Source organism: Sorex fumeus, unplaced genomic scaffold (genome assembly GCF_029834395.1).
Source record: "Sorex fumeus unplaced genomic scaffold, SorFum_2.1 ptg000054l, whole genome shotgun sequence".
NCBI lineage: Eukaryota > Metazoa > Chordata > Mammalia > Eulipotyphla > Soricidae > Sorex > Sorex fumeus.
In genome coordinates, this window is record NW_026606111.1 from 4,924,174 (window position 1) to 4,950,536 (window position 26,363).

Genomic DNA, 26,363 nt, shown 5'->3' on the forward strand with positions numbered 1-26,363 from the left:
TTTTGAGGCTAACACTGCTTGACAAGTTGCTTCAATTTTGCCTTAATCTCTATCTTCATCAGAGATTCAGTTTATTCTTTGGGATGGATATTTTTAAGACTAAGGTAATAAACAAAAAGAGCATTTGGAGGTGGGGGGAATGGGTTTTGTGCCTTGGGCAGTTCCCCCTTGCGGCCCAGTAGCTGCCATCCTCCAGAGGCCACTGGACAGTCAGGTTTGGGCCCACAGTGATGAGACATTTTGGGCCTCACGGGATGGGGGTGGAGCCGGTCCTGTCCTCCCCACCCCAATGAGACCCCAAGTCATTGCCCACGAACGGCCTCTCTAGGTCCTGATCAAGCTGCTTAATGGCCATGATCCCAGACTCAGAAGTAAACTGCGAAACCCAACGGCTTTTGGCAGAAATGCGTCTGGACCATGCAGTAGATTACTGTCACCAGGCCACCCCAGGGGCGAAAGGGTGTTGTCCCTTCGCCTGCTTCCCCCTGGCGGCTCGGTGGCTGTCATCCTCCAGAGGCCACAGTCAGGTTTGGGCCCGCACTGATGAGACATTTTGGGCCTCATGGGATGGAGGTCGAGCCGGTCCTGTCCTCCCACCCCAACTAGACCCCAAGTCATTGCCCACGAACGGCCTTTCTGGCTCCTGATCAAGCTGCTTAACGGCCATGATCCCAGAGACTCAGGAGCAAATCTTGGAACCCAGCAGGTTTTGGCAGAAATCCCTCCAGATTTAAGTGTTAAAATTTCGAAATTTCAAAATCACGTGACCACTATTGCAGCCACGCAACATTATATGTTATTCATAACCATCAATAGAAAACAAATTTTCTACTGTTGCCTTTTCAGCAGATCTGTGTGTTGGGGTAAAATCTCAAATAATAATGGTGGGTCTGGTGTCTAAATATTGAATGTGATCAAAGTAGAGAGAGAGCAATGTGGAAATCATCTGCCCCACAGGTAGGGGGAGGGTTTGGGATGGGGGTATAATGGGGTTGTTGGGGGTGGAGAATGGGCACTGGTGAAGGTACGGGTGTTTTATTGTATGACTGAGACTTAGACCCAAAAGCTTTGTAGCTGCTCTCACAGTGATTCAATAAATAAAATTATACAAAATGAAAAAAAAAAGACTAAGGTAATAAACAAAAAGAGCATTCTTTTTTTTTTTTTTGCCTTTGGAGGGGGTGGGTCACACCCAGCAGTACTTGTAGCTACTCATGGTGGTGGATAAGGGACTATTTGGTGCAGGGATGAAACCCAAAGCAACTTCACCCCTATACTATGTCTCTGGGGCACTAAAAAACATTTATCATCTAGGTGCTCAGTAAGTATGTTTTTAAAAACAGAAAAACCTCCAAATAAAAATCCTCCAAACCAAAGATATAATTCACTATATTTTAGGTAGCTTTGAATATGAGATGCTAGAGAAGCCTAGAAGCAGGGCCTTTGATCTTAGACTCACTCCAGTCACATGCATCCCGAGTCACTTCTCACCTGTGGAGGCGGGCATGTGTATACTGCAGGAAGACTCCAGTGTCCCCACGACTCTGCAAAACACGATCCCAGCTGAACTGATAGTCAGAAGAGAGTGAGCCTTTGAAGTCCTAAAATGACAAGAGTAAATCTTCAGCACTGGGAGCTATTTTTGTACCAAACCAAAGGGCATCACAGAGGGGCATCTGAACAGACCTGAATAATGAGCGCAGCAAGCCCAACCTTCTCGGCTGTCTCCTTTGGGTTCTCCAGTTCTTTGGTAGCTGAAACAGACAAAGGCAGTTTACTTTTCACCTGCAGAAAAATATATAGCACCAGCCTTTGAAAAATGGAGATAAAATCTGTCAAATAATATAAGATAGCACCAAAACGAATCCACTGCTAGCAATTTACCTTTCCTAACAACATTTCATCTGCCTACATGCAAGGGGAAGAAATACAAATTTAGTTTCCTAAAAAATATTCCCTGTAAGACACTGCAAATAGCTGGTACTGGATGGCCAAAGTTGAGGATTAAACAAAGCTACAGAGACTTGTGACTTGCTACAGAGCACAGAAACTTTGCAAACTACTTCGACAAATGCAGTGGCAATACGGGGGCTACGCAGCTGTATCTATTCAGATTACTGAACCTCACTCAATCAGCAAGTCTAGATTCTGGCAGCTCTAATTAGTGCAAGCTGTTTAGGGCAGTATTGGTGAAGTTTAGGGTAAGAACTGTCATAAATCACACTGCATAAAAGACCAGCAAAACTTAAAAGTGGCACACAAATTATGACTATTAAAAAAAGGGAATTCACTTTTAACAGAAGACATGTTCTGTAGCATTCTTAACTGAATCTCATTTAAAACATCTTCTAGAAAAGTAACATCTCCTCTTCGCGTCTTCATACCCCGAATTACTCCAAACGGTATGTGCTGGCACCTAAAATGGAGTGGAAATACAGCTGGATAAAAACTGAAAAAATAAAATAAAGCCTGTCATAAAAGTACATGATAATATATGTAATAATACAATATAATACCTCTTAAGAGTATAGTTTGGATGTTAGCTCTCATAGTATGATCATATGCTAGGAAAGATTTTTCAGATGTGAAACTTCACTTAATAGATTCTAGAGAATTGCTATTATCGAATTACTAAAATGTAACTAACTTTTTGAAAAACAGTAGATTAAACATTTTGAAAATGTCTACTTAAAATACATTCAACATTTATAAGTCAGAAATTAATATAAACAGGACATAAATTAACGCAAAAAACCAAACTTGCATTCCACACTGATATCTTAAAACAGAAGAAAATTTAAATAAAAATTTGGGATTGGAGAGATAGCACAGTGGATAGGGTGTTTGCCTTGCATGAGCCTGTCCTGGGTTCAATCCCCAGCATTTCACGGGGTCCCCAAGCACTACTAGGAGTAATTCCTCACAGCAGAGTTAGGAGTTACCCCTGAGCATTGCTGGAGGCTGCCAATTTTTTTTTAAAGTTTAAAAAAAAAAACTTGATATATTTTTTGGACTTGACTCACCTAACATACCTTTAAGGACCTTGAGCAGGTAGATTAAGAACCAGGTAAGGAAGACATTACCTTTGTGCCCAATCATATCCCATAATCTGCAGCATTTGGAAGACTTGCTGAAAATGTTTTCTTTGCCCTTTATCTGTCTTGGAAAGAAAATATACTTATGATAAAAGAACCGTGATAAGTTAATATACAAAAATGGATTGGGCATAAATAAAATTAAAATAGATCTAAGTTTTGGGGCCAGAGAGATAGTACAGTGAGCAGGGCACTTGCCTTGCATGTTGCTGACCTGGGTTTGACACCTCATATGGTCCCCTAAGCCCTGCCAGGAGTTATCCCTAAATACAGAGACAAGAATAAGCCCTGAACATAGTTGGGTGTGGCCGAAAACACCAATCCCCCACACTCCCCACCCCAGCCAGTAAATAACAGATAAATTCAGTAAATTGATTTGTTCTAAATAAGATGTTTTTTAAAGAAAGTCTAAACTGAGTGGTCTACAAGAGTAGCTAAGAAGCCAGTATTCCATCTTGTCAGGAGGAAATGAAAACTTTAATGTTCAAAATATTTGATTTAAATTTCTTCTTTCTCAGCTATTATCTCCAATAAGCCTAATGGTAAGTTCTAAAAAAAATTATAGCTTAGAAAACATGTTTATAATAATGTTAATGTTTATGGTTTTGATATACAAAGTTTTTGCACCCATCACCACCACCACCAAAGTGCCCAAGATTATCATTTAAAAAAGATAGTCAGTGACAATGATTTTGCTTAGGGGTAAGAGAGATTGTACATGGAAAGGAAGAAAAGGGAAGGAATAGAAAACTACACAATAATAAAAAAAAATCACAAAACAAAGAAGGAATAAACTATTGATAACACAAGAGCTTAGGAAGATCTCAAAGTCTGATGAATGATAAGTACAATATAGATAAAAAAATATGTGTTAGGTGCTTTTTCAGAAATGATAAAGAACTGTGCCGATGGAGAACAGAGAAGCTGCTGCCAAGAGGTAGAATGGTGGTGGGAAGAGGGGTAAGCTATGATTCTGGAGTGGTTGCTATCAGGTAAATAATTTTGTAAATACACAGTTCGGATTTCTGTTTATGGTCATGGTTATTATGTGAATCTATACACGATGACATTTCTTACAACCACACAGACATACAAACATGAACAGCCCATACAAATTTACTTATTTCTTTTTGTACTGACAATAAACTAAGGTTTGGGAAGATACTATCTCTGGGGAAAGCTGGTGGAAAGATTCATGGAAACTATTATTCTGAAGCTTCTAGTGTGTCAAACTATAAAAGTTTTTTTTTTTTTTTTAAAGTGAGCTTTAGGGGCCCATGAATACCTCCATGGTAGAGCTCCTCTTTGTCTTGTAGGCAAGACAGCATCACCTTAAGGTAATACCCAGCACCACCTTAATGACAAATACAATCCCAGTGGCACTGCCATTTGGGATTCCTGGCACCACTGTCAAGTGTTCAATCTCCTACACATGTTAACAAGTACATGTGAACAACAGCATAGTCCTAGCCATCACCAAAACAAAGTGTATTTGACTTTGGTCACTGCAGTAAAAGGGAAGGAAAAGAGAAGGGGCAAAGTGTATTATATAACCATTCTACTGTAAAATTTTAAATTATAAAGCAAAATGTGAACTTTTTTTGTTGTTTTGGGGTACCCCCATTGGTGCTGAGGGACTACTCCTGGATCTACACTCAGGAATTACTTCTGGTGGGTTTGAGGGACCATCTGTGTTGCCAGGAATAGAACCCTGGTGGGCCATATGCAAGCAAATGAATGCCCTTTAGGCTACATTATCGTTCTGAGCCTAAACATTTTCATTAAAAATTTATTTTTTATAAATTTTATTTATTCATTGGCTTTTGGGGTCACACCCAGCGATACTCAGGGGATAATCCTGGCTCTGCACTCAGGAATTACTCCTGGTGGTGTTCAGGAGAACATATGGATGCCATGACTGAACCGGGGGTTATTCAGGTATAAGGCAAATGCCCTACTCACTAAACTTTCACTCTGGCCCCACTTTTTCATTTTTAAGTGGATTTATTTCAAAATTAATGTGACTGTCACTATAAAAACTCTTTAAGTTGCTAGAAGAATATTAAAAATGATTTTAAAGCCCCCCCCCCCCCCCATCTTACAGCACACAGCAACAAAGAAGAAAACCGGCTGGAGGGCCCCACAGCTCCCGGAGAATGCTCCGTGCCCCAAACAGAGCCAATATCACCAGGAGGTCCCAGATGGGGTAGGTGCTGTCTCCCCACCTTATCCAGATGGAATCCCGGTGACCATGAGCTTCTACAAGCATGGCTCTGGCATGCGGGTATCAGGACATTTTTTCTGAACTGCAATGGGGCCGCCCCGGCTCCAGGCAACCTCTGATTCCAGAAGTCACGCCCACAACTCACCCACCAGTGCCATCTTACAGCACACAGCAACAAAGAAGAAAACCAGCTGGAGGGCCCCACAGCTCCTGGAGAATGCTCTGGGCCCCAAACAGAGACAATATCACCAGGAGGTCCCAGTTGGGGTAGGTGCTGTCTCCCCATCTTCTCCAGATGGAATCCCGGTGACCATGAGCTTCTACAAGCATGGCTCTGGCATGCGGGTATCAGGACATTTTTTTTGAACTGCAATGGGGCCGCCCCGGCTCCCAGGCAACCTCTGATTCTGAAAGTCATGCCCACAACTTGCCCTCAGTGCCATCTTACAGATACAGCAACAAAGTGATCGATGGAAAGTAAATCATCCAGCATTTCTCCCTGAAAATCAGGTTTGAATGGTGGTGGGAAAATCTGAGCAAAAGATAATGCCCAACCGAAATGCATCTGGACTGTGTATTCAACTATGGTGCTATGTCACCCTGGGAGGGGAAGGGTGTCTGTCCCTCCGCCTGTCCCCCTCTGTGGCAGTGACATGGTGTTCTGCATTTTTTAGAGCCTAATAAACAGACAGGTATGTGACTGCATTAACGACGCATGTGGGGCTTCATGGGATGGGGGGTGGAACCGACCCTGCTCTACGCCATGACAATGCTCTGGGTTGCTACCCTCAAATGCCTCTCCGGCTTCTGACTGACCATGAACCCAGAGGCACACATACTAATCTTGGAACCCAGCAGCTTCTGGCAGTAATCCCTCTAGGTTTATTACTAAAATATTAGAATTCCAAATTCACGTGGCTGCTATTGTGGCCACATGACATCATATGCTCTTCATAATCAGCATTAGAAAACAAATTTTCTAATGATGTCTTTGTGGCAGGTCTGAATGTTGGGGAAAATTCCAAATAACAGTGGTGGGTCTTTTTGTTGTGATATTGAATGTGATCAACGTAGAGAGAAAGTGGAAATCTGCCACACAGGTGGGAGGAGGGTGGGAGGGGGGAATACTGGGGTTCTTGTTGGTGGAAAATGTGCACTGGTGAAGGGACAGGTGTTTGATCATTGTATGACTGACCGAGACTTGAACTGAAAGGCTTTGTTACTGTTCTCACGGTGATTCAACAAATAAAAAATATTTTAATGTAGATAAAAGTCACAGCTGTTGATAAAATTCTAGAATTAAAATTGATTAGATAACAAAGCTGCAGTAATAAAATTTTGATGTATTTATTTCAGGTACTGTATTTTCTTCTCTCAGCTTGCTTAAATAATTAAAAAAAATGGCATTTAAAATACAATATTGAAACATGTTCTAAAATTTCACAGTTTTTATAATCAATGTTCTCTTTATATAATCTTTAATAAAGTTTTGACAATAAAAATGATTTTAAAAATTAAAAAAATTGTGATGAGTATGAAATTGTTATAGATGTCAATTAAATTATAGCAATAGTTTTATAATATTAGAAATATCACATATTAACATTGTATATCTAAAATGAATACAATGTCATATGTCAAACACCTCAATATAAAAGCATAACAGAGTTATCTTTTCAACATGGCACTCCTGCTGGTGCTTGGGGGACCATATCAATACTGGGAATCAAACCTAGGTCGGCTGTGTGCAAGGCAAACACCCTACCTGCTGTGCTATTACTCCAGCCCCGATGGCACTCAATTTCTATCTCTGTAGTATTCATAATGCTCATACTATAGTGTACTTTGTTGTGACTACTTACCACATAAATCATTGTGTCAAAATTATACTTGTCCATTCGATCTATAGCTGCAGCAAGATCTCTGGGAAAAAAAAGTGTACGAGTTATTAATATCTGTTTTGCCACTTTATTGCTAATGATATTTTAGCTAACTCTGGGCAAAGAGTCCATAGGAAATTTTCAGGGTTTTTTCATTAAGTCACTACTAGGTTAAAAAAAAAAATCACTTGCCCTGCCACAGAGGCAGGGTAGGATGGGGGGGGGGGGGGGGGCGGGGAACGGGAGGGATACTGGGATCAGTGGTGGTGGAGAATGGGTACTAGTGGAGGGATGGGTATTCGATCGTTGTATAACTGAAACCCAAGCACAAAAATTTGTAAATCTGCAACTGTACCTCATGGTGTTTCACTAATAAAAATCTAAAATAAAAAAAAATCACTATCACTGTTTTGCAACACACTCTCTTAAAGCATAAGCAAAGCAGTAGCTAAACAAGTCTCTTGCTACTTTTAGAGGGTCTTAATAATTTTGACAGTCATAAAGCAATACCCTCTAAAACATGTTTTATTTCTTTGGGCTTTGGTGCCACACCCAACAATATTTAGGGGTTATTCCTTTGCTCTGTGCTCAGAAATCATTCCTGGTGGTTTTTAGGGGGACCATATGGAATACTGGGAATCTAACCTAGGTTGGCCACATGAAGGCAAGGACCTTACCTATTATAATTCAAATTAATGAGAGTAAGACACAGACACTAGGATTTGATAAGAGTTTGGAGGATAAAATTTACTATGGTCCCACGAAAACATTTTGAAAGACAATGGAAGACTTAAAATAGCCCATTTATCAGATAGTACAAAAGTCTTACTTTGCCTACATAAATGTGCAATAAAATTTAAAAAATCTAGGTTAAGAAATTAAAGTATGGAATTTCAAGTCCAGACCTCAAAGTTACAATAAAAATTTAAGATTTTTTAATTAATAATGCAAGATACTTAGAGAATTAAAAACATTTTCAAGAGGGCCAGGAGATATCGCAAAGGGCTAGAGTGCCTGCTCTGCAGGCGAGAAGTTTTGTTCAATTCACAGCACTGATGGTCCCTTGAGCACCATTGGAATCTGGACTCCCACCAACCTCCAAGCATTATGCTGGGCTGAGTCCATGAGTACCTCTGGGATGCGGACTAGAAACAAAACAAAAATTCCTGGCCCCTAAAAATGAGAGGGATCATAAAAATGTTATTAGTACCCAATGTCAAGATACCGAGACAATAAAGCAGGCTTTCTCAATGGAGGTAGAAGATTATTCTTAAGGGACAAAATTGAACTTTTTATATATAAAGCACATACAAGTATATAATAATACAGACATATAGTATATATATACATATATATATATGTGCTACTAAAATCTCATGAGTAAAGTAGTAAAGTAGTAAAAGTAAAGAGAAAAATGCTTCTAAATAGTTACAAAAACGAAAGGTTGTAAAACACTGGTACAGAATATTATGAAAAACATTATGACCCCAAATAAGTAAAAATTTATACAAGCATTTTTTAAATTTTAATCAAGGAAAAAAATTCTCATCCAAAGAAAAGATGCAAATAAAAGAGAAAAATTAGTTTGCTTGTGAAAACTGAATTTGAAAGTTAGAAGAAATACCATGTCATTTAGGTACATTTAGTCTCACTTCACAAAATGGAACCATGACCCAAAGAGGTTAAGTGAAGGCCTGGGTCACAGAAGAAAAAGTCCAAAGTCCAGCTTCACCCTATGACTTCCTTTGCATTCTCTTGAATTTCTGCATAAAATAATTCCTTTAAGGCATACCCATATGTAGAGATGAATTGTAAAGAAAACCCACTAAAAGGGCAGAAACTAAGTTATAGGACAATAAACAACCAGATGTTTTTTGTTTTTGTTCTTATTTTGTGGGAGGTCAAACCTGGCAGTGCTCAGGGTTCATTCCTAGCTGTGGCTCAGAGATCACTCCTGGTAGTGCTTGGGGGACCATATGGGTGCCTGAGTCAAACCCAGGCTGACTGCATTCAAGGCAAGTACCCTACCCTATGTATTATCTCTTGGGGGCTCACTCCTTGCATTCCTCAGGGGATATGCAGTGCCAGGCAGGGACTGAAACCGGGGCCTCCTCCTCAGCCCATTGAGCTCTCTCTTGGGTCCCCAAATTACTTCAAACTTATAGTTTACAGAACAATGCTTTCAGCAACTAAACTAATTATTAACCATTTTTGGTCTCTTTTTTGGATAATACCAAACCATTTCAAATCGATCTAAACCATAACTGTCAATAAAAAGAAATGGAATATTTTCAAATTAATGAGAGTAATACGGCAGAGCCTGGCAAGCTCCCCGTGACGTATTCGATATGCCAAACACAGTAACAACAAAGTCTCCAATGGAGACGTTACTGGGCCCGCTTGAGCAAATCGATGAACAACAGGAGGACAGTGACAGTGACAGTGACAATGAGAGTAAGACACAGGCACTAGGATTTGATAAGAGTTTTGAGGATAAAATAAGATCTGAACATTAACCCAAGAACAAAGAACATGGAATCATATATATCATCCATTACTGATTTTTACAGATGACACATACCTCGTTGCATAGAGAGAAGTCCCATCACTTCGCATTACAGTACAGACGGAGGAGGGGTCGCCATTCCCAGACAGATCTACTACAGCTGTTCCTTTTCTAGAACATTGTGGTTGACAAAATGGGATAGTTTTATTACATAATGTTATTTAACAAAGAAAACAGGAGAGAATATAACCAGGAATCTATAAAGAGTATCCTATAAGTTCTATTGGGCTATCCAATCTTTTAAAAAATCTATGCCCACAATACTTAGGTAATTAAAATCTTTTAATATACTCCACTGAAAAATAAGGTTTCAACTGCAGTTTAACTATGTTCTTCTAGCTCAAAATATTATAATTCATTACTAGGTTAATTTTTTAACTTGCCAGAAAATATCCTTGGGTTAAAAAAAAAAGGCATGAAATGTTATTATCTTTTATCTATTACCTAAATCCTAAAATTAGAATTTATTATGGTGACCTAATTTTTTTCCTTAGAGGCATAATAAAGATGCACAATCTACATTCTCTATATCTTTCTTAGTATGATGGAAAAATTGCTTTTTGGTACAAACAAAAGTGGTATTTCTAAAATTGGTATTATTGAAACAAGTGATCTGCTTCATTACAGATGCCCGGGCTCCTATGACTAGAACCATTTTCCTGTTTGTTTAGCTGACAAGCTTAGAGCTAAGGTAAATCTACCTTAAGCAAAAAACCCCTCTGCCCTCCCCCCCACAAAAAAACCCAACATACAAAAATACCTCTTAAGAAAATTTAAATAATGTAAAAACCCCTTCCCTGACTTCCATTTTATTTTTTCTGTTCCTACTTGCTGATTTCCTCTTTCAAAAATTATTTTTAAAAAAATGTATTTTTATCAACTGCCTTTGTTTTTAAAATTGCAGGATTAGGCAAAAAGTTGAGAGTTTTCTGTCCTTCTTTCCAATTATGTCATTACCAAGAGAGTGACCGAAGGCAAGTCCTTTAAAGTCACAAGCACTTTTTGTGCTTCTGTTTCCTCATGTGCAAAGAGGACACATCCTTTCTTGTTACCCAGATCCCAGGATCTTGCTATGGCAGCAAAAAAAAAGCATGTAGTAAAGTACTTTTAGGCAAAAGGAACTATGCAAAAATCAAGAAAGTCACACAAAGACATAGTTTTGTCCTTATTCAAAGAATACATAAATATCAATTTCACAGAACAAATAACTCTAGTAACCTGATCATACATGGTTTTCTGCAGGAGTCCTTTACTGTCCAGCAATTTTAAGACTTCTTGAGATTTTTCACGATAAAATGATTCTCCTGAGTATTCATCAAAATGTACTCCAAGACGCTAAAAGAATTCAAAAACAAGAAAAAAGTGTTACTTCAAAGTCCTATCATCGTGGTCCTTCATGCCCTACTGAGGCCACGAGTTGCCCCCCACGAGCGGCTCTCCGGCCACAGCACCAGAGGCACATAGACCTAATCCTGACAGCTTGCAGCAGAAATGTGAATGGACTGTGTGTTAAACTATGGTGCCGTGCCCCCCCCCCCCCCCAGGAGGGAAAGGGTGTCTGTCTCTTCCTCCTCTCCCTCCCCCCCGCAGCACGGTGGCCACTGCCTCAGAGCTTATTGGAAAGCCAGGTATGAGCCAGCAGTATTGGGGGCAACTGCAGCTTCATGGGATGGGGGGGCGGAACCGGCTTGTCCTTCACGCCCTACCGAGGCCATGAGTTGCCCCCCATGAGCGGCTCTCTGGCACGGCCATGACACCAGATGCACAGAAAACAATCTTGTAATTATCCGGCTCTTGGCAGAAATCCCTCTTGACTTAATTAGTAAAATATCAGAAATCCAAAATAGTAGCCGCATAACATCATATGGTTTTCATAACCAGCAATAGAAAACAAATGATTTTACAACGCCTTTTCAGCAGCTCTGATCGTTGGGGGAAAATTCCAAACAATAAAGGTGCATCTTTTGTAGAAATAATGAATGTAATCAAAATAGAGAGAGAGAGTTAAGTAGAAATCATTTGCCTCACAGGCATCGGGAGGGGTGGGAGAAGGGGTATATTGGGGTTCTTGGTGGTGAAAAATAATTATTAGTGAAGGGAAGAGGTGTTTGATCATTGTATGACCGAGACTTAAACCTGAAAGCGTTGTAACTTTTCTCACGGTGATTCAATAAATAAATTTAACCAAAAAACAAACAAACAACCCCCCCCCCCAAAAAAAAACAGTCCTATTATCTGATGATAAAATAGGCTGCTCTACAGTCTGTCACACAGAAAGGGATATAAGTATCAGGTCAATTCACTCCACTGCTTCCCTGATCAAGTCCACCCCAGCACTGTGCTGAATAATTGCTCACACATGCAGGATATAAGAAATGCAGAAAGGGATAACAAAGTAATCAAAGGTGACAGAAACTGAAAACTGGTTCAGTAGGAAACATACCACAGGGGAGGTTGGGGGTGACACTGGAACAATGAGGGAGGGAAGTAGCTGGAGGGTATTAGAATGTTTTATGCATGAAACCCTACCATTAACAGTTTTTGTAAACCATGGTGCTAAAATTTAAACAAACAAACAAAATCCCAAATCCCCAAACCAAAAGTATGTGCTGTCTAACATATTCCCAAGTCATAGTTGGCTATCCAAATATAGAATGAAATTGAAACTCTTAGTTTCTTTCTTTCTTTCTTTCTTTCTTTCTTTCTTTCTTTCTTTCTTTTTTTGGTTTTTAGGCCACACCCAGCAATGCTCAAGGATCACTCCTGGTGGGGCTGAGGGACCATATGTGGGGTCAAACCCAGGTCGGACATGTGCAAGGCAAGTGCCTTACCTGCTGTACTATCTCTCCAGCCCCTGAAATCTTAGTTTCTGAGTCATTATTCCCATTATTAATACTCAATAGTTACACATTGCCAATGGCTACATACAGATTAACATATACATAGAACAATTCCCTCACAGCAGAAAACTAGATTTGAAGTCCTGGAGAAATACTCTACATCATGCCATACTCTACTTACCATGTCTCCTATAGTTCCTCATCTCATTCACTTATTCAGCCATGTGGATTCTTCACCAAAGCTCATTTTGCCAAAAGACAGAACACCTGCTCTGACCTTGCCTGCTTTGTTTTTCTCTTACAACGTTACTACTATATCTAACTGGCTATATATCTGTCCTTATTTAGTTTGCTCTTAGTTTTCTCTCCTTATTTAGGTTAGAGCATAAAGTTCATGAGAGAAATACTTTCTTCTCTTTTATTCACTGCTGTATTCCATCACACCCCTTAAAGTGTTTATTAAATGAATTTCTGGTCATTGCTTATACACCTAAGGAAATGAAAGAAAACAGACTGAAGTCACCAGAACGGCTTCTGGAATTCAATCCATGAAACTCACAGCCTTAGAATTATTTTATAGCTCTAAATTTCAGCTCTCAAAATATTTGTTTCTGATTTCAATCCTCCACTACTCAGCTGCGGATGCCCTCCAGGACACTTTCTGGACACTCAGGCCAGGATTCACGCACGAGTGAAGCCCCAGAGAGCCAGGGAAGCAGAAATCTGTGACCTTGGACTCCAGGCTCAACGGACCCGGGAGCAGAGATCCTCTGCCTGCTCCCAGCAGCCTGGCAGACCTCCACTACCCCCACAACCCAGCTGCAGACACCCTCCAGAACACTTTCTGAACCGTGGCCACGCGATACATCATAAAACACTTAATAAAAGATTATTGCACCATATTTGAATGCGTTGAAATGTGGTTTGAAGCATGGGAACACCTGTAAGGGCGATTAGAGGTCACCCTAAAAGCGTCTATCCCACTCGGAGAGTCTGACAAGCTGCCGAGAGTGTTCTGCCCACACAGCAGAGCCTGGCAAGCTATCCGTGTTGTATTTGATATGCCAAAACCAGTAAATACAAGGGGTCCCACTCTCCTGACCGTGTAAGAGCCACCAATATGGCAGCGTTAAGAATGAGGAAGGAGAGGCTCATAAAATCTCAGGTCCTACCTGGGCTGCCAAAACAAAGAAGGACAAAAATGACTGTCTGTACTTTCAATGCACGTACACTGGCATCGGATGCATCCATTGAGGACCTGATGGTGCAAGCGTGAAAGATCAAGTATGACATCATTGGTGTGATCGAGACGAGAAGACGTCAAACACATCATGCCGTTTTCCACACTGGGGAAGAACTGTTCCTCGGAACATGAGACAAAAGAGGTGTCGGTGGTGTTGGTGTCCTTGTCAACACAAACTTGGCCATGAACAATGATTCATTCGAATGCCTAACAATCCGAATCGGACAATTACACTTGAACAGATGTGGCTCACTGCCACCAGTTTCTATCTTCGTTGCCTACGCACCAACATCCAATTATGATGAAGGAGAAATTGAAAAGTTCTACATGGAGCTGGAGAAGTTCTATAAAGAAGACCACATTTTCTCTAAGATCATTGTCGGTGATTTTAATGTCAAGGTAGAACCGAGAAGATCAGCTGAAGAACTCCACATCGGGACCCATGGCCTAGAATGGAACGAATAGGGTTGAAAGACTGTCCAAGTTCATCATGTCAACCAAGACCATCCATGGTAACTCACAATTCCAGAAGGCCGAAACTAAACATTGGACATGGGAGTCTCCTGGTGGACGGTTCCACAATGAAATTGACCACATCATATTCAATCTACGGTTTTGCCTGACTGTCGCTGTTGTCCCCAAATTCCAAATGGGATCGGACCACCATCTCCTTCGTGCAAAATTCTACTTCACAGAGTGGGGATAAATGGCTGCAAAGTTTAAGAAGAGAACTCCCAGAACGACCACCAACTGGGAGCTCTTTGGCACTATTGCAGAAACATGGGAAGATGCTGTCATTGACAACATTGACGAGGAATACGATCGACTGGTTAAGCACCTCCATGATAGTGCAAGGAATGCCGAGACAGCCACAAAAAGACGACTGTCTTCGAAAACTCTTGAGCTTATTCACCAGCGTGGCGTGGCGCAAGCTTTAGGCAACTGCAAGCAAACGTCCGAGTTCGCAAAGCAGTGCAGAGAAGCGATCAAGGAAGACCTCAAAGAGAGAAGAGCAGCAGTGCTGGCAGATGTGGCAGAAGCTGGGAAAAGCACTCGCAATGCCCGCCTATCCTTCGCCAACTACAAGACCAAGATGACTGCCCTCCGACATCCTGATGGATCTATCATATCTCCAGAAGGGCAATGAGAAGATTATCCATGAATTCTACTTGGATCTCTTTGAAAGCCACGGCCATCTGCCCACATATCAAATTCCGCAGGATGGATATTTTGTTCCCAAAGTTCTTCCTTCCAAAATCCAACACACCATTTTGTCAGTAAAGAAGTGAAGAGCACCTGGTTCAGACAAGGTCTGACCTGAACACCTTAAGAACCTGCCGTCAGTACTCATCAATACACTGGCTCGGCTCTTCACATGCTACCTTTCTGAATGCAAGGTTCCATCCCAATGGAAAACCAGCAGGACTGTACTACTGTACAAGAAGGGAGACATCCACGACATTGGCAACTATAGCCCGATCTGCCTGTTGTTTGTCATCTACAAGCTGTTCACTTGAGTTATCCTGAATAGGATTGGCAGAATGCTAGAATGAAGGACAACCATGCGAGCAAGCCAGGTTCCAAAAAGGATTAGCACAACCGACCATATCCACATGATAACCAAGCTCACTGAGGTTTCTTGGGAGTTCAAGATGCCGCTCTCTCTAACGTTCATTGATTTAAAGAAGGCCTTTGATTCTGTTGAGATGGAAGTGGTCATTGAGGCCCTAGCCAAACAGGGCGTTCAAAGTCAATACATCAGGATCCTCCGTGAGCTGTATTGCGGATTCACTACCAGGATCTCACTATTCTACAAGGAGGTGATCATTGACGTTAAAAAGAGGGGTTCAGCAGGGTGATACCATTTCACCGAAACTCTTCAGTGCCACCCTCGAGAATGTCCTATGGCGACTGGAATGGGAAGGAATGGGAGTGAAGTTAGACGGTCGGCAACTACATCACCTCCACTTTGCTGATGACATCTTTCTTACATCAGCTAAGTGGCACAAATGCTGGCTGACTTCGACCATGAGTGTGGAAAGGATGGACTACAGCTGAATCTAATGAAGACAATGTTTATGAGAAATGGTCTCGTTCCTGGCGTTCCATTCACTCTCAATGGGACGAATATCCCCGAATGCAAGTTATGTGTACCTAGGTTGAGAAGTCAACATGACGGATGACCTGGCACCTGAGTTGTGTAGGAGGAAGAGAGCGGCTTGGAACGCCTTTAAGAACACCGAAGAAATAGCTGAAAGAACAAAGAACCTCTGGCTCTGGGCACATCTCTTCGATTCCACTGTTCTTCCTGCATTAACATATGCCTCAGAGACCTGGGCCCTACGAAAGCAGGATGAGAATGCGATCCGGATCTCCCAAAGAGGAATTGAAAGAGCTATGCTTGGAGTATCATGCTTCACTCAAATGAGAGAAAGAATCTGGAGTTCCGACCTTCATTGACGGTCAAGAATCAGGGATGCTGTCTCGTTTGCCAAGGTGTCGAAAATGAGATGGGCTGGACATGTAATGAGATTTGGAGATGACTGCTGGACTAGAGCCATTACCGACTGGATTCCACAGGACATCAAAAAGATTGTGTTGCCACCCACCTATGAGATGGTCAGACTTCTTCGTCAAGACACTTAACAATCGGTTTGAGGCTCTTTGTGTTCCTAGAATGAGCAGGTGCCATTGGGCTACATTAGCATGTGACAGGGATGAATGGAGATGTTGCTGGCTCCCGCTTGAGCAAGTCAATGAGTAACGGGATGTCAAGTGATCAATTTCAATCCACATAAACAAATTCTTCCATTTTTGGCCATTGTTAGAAATAAAAAACAATTCCTTTGCTCATTTATTTGGATTTTGGGCCACACCTGGCAGTGCTCAGAATTTATTCCTGGCTCTGTGCTAAGGGATCACTCCAGGCAAGGCTTGGGGGACCATATGGGGTGTTGGGGACTGAACTGAGTCAGCTGTGTACCTTCTGTACTATGGCTCTGCAACCCGCGCTCCCTTTCCCCCCACCACCTCTGCCGCCAGCAGTTATTTTAAGTGTTTTATAGATTTCAGGGTGTTTTGGGGGGGAGGCAGGGTGTGGTGACAGGGTCTGATCTCACTTGCAGTGCTTAGGAATTACTCCTAACTAGGTACTCAGGGATCACTGATGGTAGTGCTTGGGGGACTACATGTACTATGTACAGCGCAACTGCCTTACCTCGATACTATCTCCCTGGGCCCCTGAGTTTGGTTTTTTGACTAGACTTCAATGAGTTTATTGTGCTGTATGAACCTTAAAAAGAGGCTGAATTAAACACGTGAAAAATAATTTTTCTCTCTGAAACTGTTTATGAAATATTTTTAATTATAGGAAATATTCTTCATTGCCTTGGAAAGAGATGATCATTATTTTTTTTTAACTGAATCGCAGTGGGATACACAGTCACAAAGTTGATTTGGTTTCAGCCATACAATGTTCTAGCACCCGTCCTTCACCAGGGTGTATGTCCTACCACTAATGCCTCCAGTTTCCCTACTACCTCTCCAGTCTCTATCCTTCTCCCTACCCTGCCTGCCTCTATGGCAGACACTTGGAAAAAGTTCTTAAAACATAAGTAGCAAGGGTGGGTGAATACCTTGTAAATTCGAATATACTCTTCAATGCTCAAGTCCCGAAATCTTTGCCACAGTGCAAGTGCTTGCAAGTCACCCACTTCCAATCGCTGGAAAAACTTCTGTGCTGACTTTGTTATACTTTCATCTTCTGCTGCTTCTTTATTAATTTGTACGTAAATCTAAAAAGCACAACAGTACGTCACTGATCACTATTGTCTTCAATAAACAGAAAAAAACAACACACATCTTTAAGATTTCCATTTAAAGTTTATCATTTTATCATAAAGCACTTTTTTCCTTTAGCTTTTTCTATCAGCCCTTAGTGAATCAAACAGATTCCCTCTCAAAATGTTTTTAATGTGTAGTTTTTAATGCAAAACATAAAATATAGCATTGCAAGTGAAATAATGACACTGAAATATTCATCTAAATTTACAAAGTACTGATATAGTAATGAAGGAAATTACTAAATTTTGTATAGTGCTTAGTGAAGATTATGTGGAAGAAAATAAGTAGAAGAAAACAGGACTTTTCTTCCTATTCAAATTCTCAAGGTTAAGGAAGTTCTACTTACGACTGTTTGAAAGAAGCCAAAATAGGGGCTGGAACAATAATACAGTGGGTAGGGTGTTTGCCTTGAACGTGGCTGACCCGGGTTAGATTCCCAGCATCCCATATGGTCCCCTGAGCACCGCCAGGAGTTACTCAGTGCAGAGCCAGGAGTAACCCCTGAGCATCACTGGGTGTGACCCAAAAAGTGAAAAAAAAAAAATTAAAAAAATTAAAAAAAGCAAAAATGTTATTTGTACAAATTCTATGAGAAAGGGCTAAAAAAAGTTGGACTGCTCAATAATTGCTCAATGTGGAAAAGGTCAAAACAGATTCTCCAGACATAAACACACACGGTGATCTAAGAGTTTTATGATAGTGAGGTTTAATTACATTGTATGGAGAGGTCTTTGCATGGAGCATTATTCACTAAAGTGTTTCTGCACAATCTCTCTTGCTACTCTAGTTTTCCACCTACCTAATGACAGGTGCAAGTTGGATCATTTGCTAAGGGTTCTTTCAGTTACATTATTACAATGTTAATAATGACATTAAAATATCACTATGGTTTTGATAGCACTAAAACATGTATGTATATATGTGTATATTATATATATATAATGTATATATCTATTATAAAAATTTTACACATAAATTTTTTAAAGAAAAAAGTCTTATTCAGAATTTATAAAATATTTTTAGTAAACTTATCATATCTAAAATAATATGCCATGCATTTTTATAGCAGTAATGATTTCAAAATGCATTTTTTTACATTTTCTTTGTGCGTAAAAATTTCCAGACGCTCGGGCCAAGACTCAAGCTCAAGTGAAGCCCCACAGAACCAGGTAAGCGGAACTCTATGACCTTGGACTCCAGGCTCAATGGGACCCAGAAACAGAGATCCTCTGCCTGCTGCCACCAATCTCCAGGGACCCAGGGATCACAACCAGAAGCCCCACCCTACCGGTACCAAATAAACACCTCATCAGCAGATCTCCACCACCTCCACTACCCAGCCGCCGCCACACTCCAGGCCACTTTCTAGACGCATCATAAGACACTTAACACCCATCTTCCAAGATTACCGCACCATATTTGATGGGGTTCAAATATGGTCTGAACCATGGGATACACATAAATTTTAAGTCATTTCCCAGGTTAAAATATGAACAATAAATTTACTATCCTCATACTATTTACCAAAATCTCTTAAAATAGCATGAAAGTAATGAAAATTATCAAATAAACTATAGAACAAATGAAGTCTCCTACTTACACAGTAGTATCAAAATGACACTATAGCAGCAATTATGTAGACAAAAATTATTGCTGGAGAGTAACTGGGACCACAGACTTCTATGGGCATCATAGCTTATACTTAATAGATTATATCCACAAGATCGAGGCATTAAAAATCTACCTTTTGTTTGCTTGCTTTTGGGTCACACCTGATAGTGCTCAAAGATACTCCTGGTGGTGCTCAGGAACCAATGTGGTGTCAGGAATAGAACTCAGACCTTTTGCAAGCAAGGCAGGTACTCCAACCCGAGGAGATGGCTCCCTATATATGTACCTCAAAGTAAAAAATAAGTCTTATTACACCAGCAGGCATTTGTATTTTCCTACATTAAGGATTGTCTCTGTGGGCCTAAATTTCATGAAGCACTTACTAATCTTGTGATAAAAAATACTTGCCATTATTCAAAAATTTAAAAATCTAGTAAAAGGTTCTAGCATAAGGTTGGCATGCTATATACTATACATATTTATATACAACTATAAATATTAATTTTTAATGGATAAAATTTATAAGAAAAATGATTTTGGTTAAAAAAGTTGAACATCTTATAATACTGTTTCTTGCCAACTTACTTCAAAGAGATGCTGTAAAGGATTGCACTGCAGTTTTTCTTCATAGCCAAATAGCTGAAAGCCCGTCCCCAAAAGACCTATCAAAATAATTCATAAATGAAAAAAATTATAAACCGAACAACAGAGAACATTATAGCTCTATAAAAACAAGAAATTTTATAAAAAGATCAACTTACCAAAATTTTATATTTTAAAACTATTTTTAAATGCTATAATCCTTTGCTACACCATAAACTGACATATGTCAACATCAATATATTAAGTCAAAAATTCAATTGCAGCTAGACTGCTTAAGTTAACTTTACAGAAACCAACAGACATGAAAGCATCAAAGGCAAAGTCTAAGACTAACCTATCTTAGTACTAGGGGTGCCAAGCATGACCCAGCAGACAATAATAAAACAAGCATTTACTGAGCAGCTCCTCTGTGGAAGGATATTCATGATGCTAGGCAATAGACTCTGGAATTTTGTGAGAACAAACTGATGGGAAACAATCTCAAAAAAGTGTTGAAATAAAGCTTGTAGATATTAAAAATCAAAGTTAGAGATGGATTTGGTTATGAGCTCTTTAAACAGATAACTGAAGGAAAAAAATAATAAAATTATAAATATCCCTCATTGCTTATCCCATTCAAGGTAACCAAGAAAGAAAATTATTTTATCTGGCCATATATATTTTTCCTGTAACATTTTCTTGGACACTAATAGAAATAAGTTCAGAGTTTGGGGACTGTATTAATCTGAAAATTTATTTTTTTTAAAAATTTATTTATTTATTGAATCGCTGCGGGAAAAATTACAGAGCTTTCGAGTTTAGGTCTCAGTCATGCAAATATCAATCACAATTCCCTTTACCAATACTTATTTTTCACCCCGAAGAACCCCAATAAACCCCCACCCCCCAACCCCCCCAATGTCTGTGGGGTAGATGAATTCTAGTTAACACTCTGTCTACCTTGACTAGCTTCATTGTTTTGATAAAAGTTGCACCATTATTATTTAGACTTTACCCCCCCCCCAAACTCAGCCATGCTGAAAAAGCATTGTGAAATGATCTGCTTTCTACAGCTGGTTTCAAGAATTAAATGATGTCGCGCAGCCGCTATTGCGGCCACGCAGTTTTGGATTTCTGCTATTTTATTTATTAACCCTGCAAGTATTTCTACTGAGAGTCAGATAATTAAGAGATTGGTCTCTGTGCTTCCTTCTGGGGCCGTGGCCGTGCCGGAGAGCCGCTCGTGGGGGGCAACTGGTGACCTCGGTCGGGCGTGAAGGACGTGAAAATTTATTTTTAAACTAATAACTGAGGCTTTAAAACTAGCAATAAAAGTGCTTAGTATAAACTTTGATTCTTCATATGTAAGATATTTTCCTAAAAATAAAAACACCCAGCAAAACTAACTTCTAGACTCAGTAAAAACTAAGTGGTTCTTAGAAGGAGAAAGGCAAAGGAATGAGGTGTGGTAGGAGAGTGGTTAGAAAAGAAAGGGCAGGGGTCTTTTGGATGGAGGGATGACACTAGAGTCTGGTGGTGGGGTTGGTGAGTATTATGCACCTAGAGAAGTGTGAAGCTAAACCCCTGAAATCCCTAATATTACAAACTAGTGATAAAGCAATACAGAATTAGAATATACACACAGCCTAGTTTCAAGAGCAATAAGAGGTAGTTTTACTATCCTAAAAAATTAATGTGTTTCTCCAATTATATCTATCATCAAGCTTCGGTCTAAAGAAGCTGTGGTCCCTGGGCTTTGCTGATGTAGGTTCTTTTGTATAAGGCTCAGCATAAAGTGGGCTAGGTACTGAACACAGGGATATATAATACTTAAGAGCTTAGACAGAAACTTGAAGGTCAACTGAAATATATACCAGCTTTACTCATTTTCAAGCAAAAGCAGATGTGACTATGCTTCAGAACCTTGGGTACTCTGTGGAAAGATGCCCAGAATAGTCCAAAATAACTGATGGGAAAAACAAAGGCCACTTTCATTTAACACTCAATCTATTACATTTTTAAAACTAATTCTATGCTTACGATCTGGTTTTGCCGGCTTTTAACAATGGATAGCTGAAACAACCAAAATTAAACCTCTTCCACAATCACCATTTTAAAGAAAATAATTTAGAAGAATAAATTATTAACTCAGTGGCCACTTAGAGAAATACTGCTGTAGTAAAATCCTGTAGCTAAAATTTAATGAATATCACAATTATATATTTGCAAGTGCCTGAGATATAGCTAACCAGTCAAACTAACGTAAAGCAAATGCCACATATTAAACCTATTCGTTTAGAACAGTGCTTCCCAGAGTGGATGATGCCACTCTTATTCGGGCTATAGGCGTATGTATGTGGGGTAGAGGTGGGGTTTGAACTGATGGGGTGGGGTGGAAGTCTTAGGTGCAGCTAAGGGCTCTTTCTATTTAAACAAAGTGAATTGGAACAGAGAGATAGCATAGTGGGTAGAGCACTTGTTTCGCACTCAGCTGACCACGGTTCAAGCACATTTCCTCTGAGCATGACAAAGACTGATTTCTGGACACAGATCCACAAATAAGCCCTGAACATAGCTTGGTGTGGCCCTTCGCGTGATCTCTCCCCTGTTTGACACCTCCTCTGGGGGGTGGGAGGGGGAGGAAGGATTTCCAGGGAGACACTGAATAATCTTTTTTCTGAAAAGGAAGGTTATAGATCAAGTAAGTTTATGAATCTCTCGCCCAGAGCCTAAATCCTTTATCAGTTGCTAGAAAAAGCATGAAGATCCTTTGTTTGTTCTGAATTTTGGACCACACTTGGTGGTGCTCAGGGCTTACTCCTGGCTTGATGCTTTAGGGATCACTCTTGGCAGACTTGGGATCATTTGAGATGCCAGGGATTGAACCCTGATTGATTGCATGTGAGGCAAGTGCCTTACCCATTGTACTTTCACTCTGGCTCCCAACAGCAAGTAGATTTTTTAAATGCAAGGCATGCTTTCTGATTCTTCTACTGACTGATAACAGTGAACAGTAAGGACTATTAACTACTGTTAAAAGGTTTCATATCTGCTTCTTTTAGAGTAAGAAAAATATTCTCGAGTAAAGTTCATGATAACTTTGGGAACTTTGATTTCATTTCACTAGACAGTGAACAAAATAACATCAGTAAGCTTTAGAATAGTACTTTATTGTAACTATATTTTATCCAACTTAAATATATACAACCCTTCTATATTTGTGTATCTATCTATCTATGTATGTATGTATCTATCTATCTATGTATCTCTCTCTCTCTCTCTCTTTCTCCAATGCCATATAAGTATAACTATATTTCAACTATATTATCCATACAAATATTTTGGAAGACAACTTTGCCTCAATAATAAGCAAATAATCATTTAAAAAAAAACATTTCTAGGATCTATTTATTCATTCACTTTAAGTGCATCTTATGTGCCAAGCATATAGATACAAAGTAATTAAAGCATAGTCCATGCCACCAAGAAACATACCACATACTGGGATGAATAAGCACAATACTAAGGCCCATTTGGGTAGAGCTCAGAGCTACCAATTGGTGATATGAGAAAGTGGACAAAGATGTGTATGTATATAAATGTTCTCCAGAGGTAACCTTAGTCTGGATCTTAAAATATACAAAGTAGGTGCTAGAAAACCTAACATTTATATCTCATATGTTACTAGTTTTTTACTACCATAGAAACTTGACTTATCTTGCCTTTTCTTAGCTTGATTATTGGTGTACATGAACTGAGACTGATGCATATAGCTGAGGACTCATGACATCAGAAATATTTCGTGGCACACAACTATCTGGGCTGTTTCTCCTCTTTCTCTGTTGACACCCCTTTGGCTCCCCCTAGCCCCTAACTCCCACCCCAGTTACTATTAAGAAGATGCCAAACTAGAATAGGTTATAGAGCAACACTTACTTTTTCTATTATATTCATTTCTACATTCAACTAGTAGATATAACAACAATTTTCTTTAATTAAATCACAAAATCCTATATTTATCTAGAGAGATTATGGGGAATACTGTCTGCCATAGAGGCAGTGGGAGTGTGGGAAAGGGGGCGTATACCGGGGATGTTGGTAAGAATGTGCACTGGTGGAGGGATGGGTATTTGGTTATTGTGTGATTGCAACTCAAACATGAAGGCTTGTAACTATCTCATGGTGATTCAATTTAAAAAAAAAGAATCCTTTATTTATCAGATTCTTTTCTGAATGCATCAAGTCTTTTTTCCTCTAAAGTTTAGTAAAGTGGTGAAATTTATTCTAATAAATAAAAGATTTATGCAAAGGAACCAATAGGGAAAAAAGTACGAGACACTACTTCATCCAATGGTATTCTATCTATAATCTGTCCAGATAACCAAAAAATATTAAGAGAAATTAAGCTTAACAATAAAATAACAAATTAAATCTTAATCTTACCAAACTGCATACCCCAATCTCCAAGGTAATTCATTCTTGTTACCTGATGTCCTAAAGCTTCTTTGAGATTTGCTATAAAATTTCCTAGGAATTAATAAAAGAGTTTATCATTTTTGATCTGTTCTGGTATAAAGACCATATATGATGCTCTATTATCAAGGTATAACAGAAAATTATTTTGGAAAATGCAATAATTTTTTAAACAAACAATATTGTATTTTCATTTATATTGGGGAAAGGGAGTAAGAAATTATTCTTGGACCAGGTATTTCAAAGAATCCTATGGAACAGAATTTTCATCAAAGTTAATGGGAATTGGAAACATGGAGTTCAAGAAATTGCTGCTATTCTAAGCTGCTATCCTTGCAATTGTCCAAGGAGGAAAAAAATGATAGATCTCAGTAATTAACAAGAAATTCTAGGGCAAACTTTTGGATATTTCATGTTCATTTAATCTAGGGATTCCTAAACACTCCAAACTCTATACACTATTCAATACTTTCTAAGAATCTCTTCCTTATTTTACTAGAATGAATTAAATTTTTTCTTAATAATTGTTCACCAATATACAAGGCTGACAATTACTCTTTTATCTGTGGGTGACCACACCTGGCAATGCTTATGGGTTCCTCCTGACTTTGTGCTCAGGAATCTCACTCCATATCCAGGGACCATACGGGATGCCAGGGTTCAAACTTGGGTCTGGCTCCTTATAGCTGACAAATTAATGCACCAACTTATTTTCCAGACTGCCTATTTCTAGATTTTCCCCAATATACCATTCCAGCAAATTAAAAAAAAGAAAAATAAACACCTCTTATTAATAGGAACTACTTTATTTGGCACTCATGAAAGTCTTTCTATTTTGTCTTGTTACTTTATTATCTTCCAAATCCAGCTGAAGGACTTAACTGGGACTTTTGGATTTAGGCTGACTAATTTCATATCTTGGTTCTGTATCTGCCACTTAGGAAAAGAAATTAAAAAAAATTCAATCACTGTGAATTACAAAGCTATTCACGATTGGATTTCAGGTATACAATATTCCAACACCAATCCTTTCACCAGTTTCCACTTCCAGTGTCACTGAATGTCACCAGTTTCCCTCCTGAACCCCTAGGAGGGAAACTTTGCCCTTTTTCTATTTTCCTTTTAGGCACTGTGGTTTACAATACTGTTGATAGGTTTTCATGCATATCACTTTACCTCTGAGGCAAAGACAATTTTGTGTTTAAATTTCCTTGCCCATATGTAAGAGTTAACAATACTTGTGAAACAGAGCTGTTTGTGAAACAGATAATACATTAAAAACATGGTAGATAATAAATAGGCAGTATTATGTATTTAATAAATATTCTTAATTCTAAGTTCCAATATTTTTTATTAACAACTTTTTATCAAACCCCACTAAACATTTTTCTGAAGTCAATCTTGCAATTTATCTTAACTCATGCAGTTTATTTTATACAGTACACTTCTCCTTTTTTGGGTTAGGGTGGGGTGGGTACTCAGGTGATACCATAGGCACCATCAGCAACTCGTGGCCAACCAGGCTGGTAGTTCAATACAAGGGCTCAAGAATGCAATACTGCTCTGGCCCTTCAGTGCTGGACACATCTGGACCACTCTGCTGATGCCGGGCTCTTTCGGTGCCACGCTTTGCCAGGTGTGCTTCATGGGACCTACAGAGCTGCATCTGGTGATACTCAGGGTAACATATAATGCCAGAAATCAAACCGGGTCAGGTGCATGCCTAACTGCTGTCGAACTTGGGCCCTGAGAGTGTTTTTCATTTGGGGGGTGGGAGGACATCAGGACTTATACCTGGTTCTGTGCTCAGGGATCACCCCTGACATGCTTGGAGACCAAATGGAGTGCTGGAGATTGAATATAGGTGGCCATGTGCAAGGCAAACGCCATCCACCATTGTACTATTGCTCCTGTCCCTGTGATTTTTAAATTGGGCAGTTGCATAATGCTATGTTTTAAGCAAATAAAAATATTAAGTGTGTATAAAAACTAAAGTATTAGGACTA

At 39.6% G+C, this 26,363-nt stretch overlaps 1 protein-coding gene across 3 annotated transcripts in view; it reads right to left on the bottom strand.

Moving 5' to 3' along the window:
- RARS2 (arginyl-tRNA synthetase 2, mitochondrial) overlaps nt 1-26,363 on the bottom strand; it is a 60,193-nt gene that overhangs the window by 4,873 nt on the left and 28,957 nt on the right. For all 3 annotated transcript variants that reach the window (XM_056125164.1, XM_056125163.1, XM_056125165.1), the window contains 10 exons: nt 24,328-24,411; nt 19,888-19,964; nt 17,484-17,642; nt 10,994-11,100; nt 9,781-9,876; nt 7,182-7,242; nt 3,084-3,160; nt 2,292-2,416; nt 1,687-1,754; nt 1,492-1,601 (listed from right to left, as the gene is read on the bottom strand). In XM_056125164.1, coding sequence (XP_055981139.1) covers nt 1,492-1,601; nt 1,687-1,754; nt 2,292-2,416; nt 3,084-3,160; nt 7,182-7,242; nt 9,781-9,876; nt 10,994-11,100; nt 17,484-17,642; nt 19,888-19,964; nt 24,328-24,411 — 964 coding nt within the window. The remainder of the gene's footprint in view (nt 1-1,491; nt 1,602-1,686; nt 1,755-2,291; nt 2,417-3,083; nt 3,161-7,181; nt 7,243-9,780; nt 9,877-10,993; nt 11,101-17,483; nt 17,643-19,887; nt 19,965-24,327; nt 24,412-26,363) is intronic.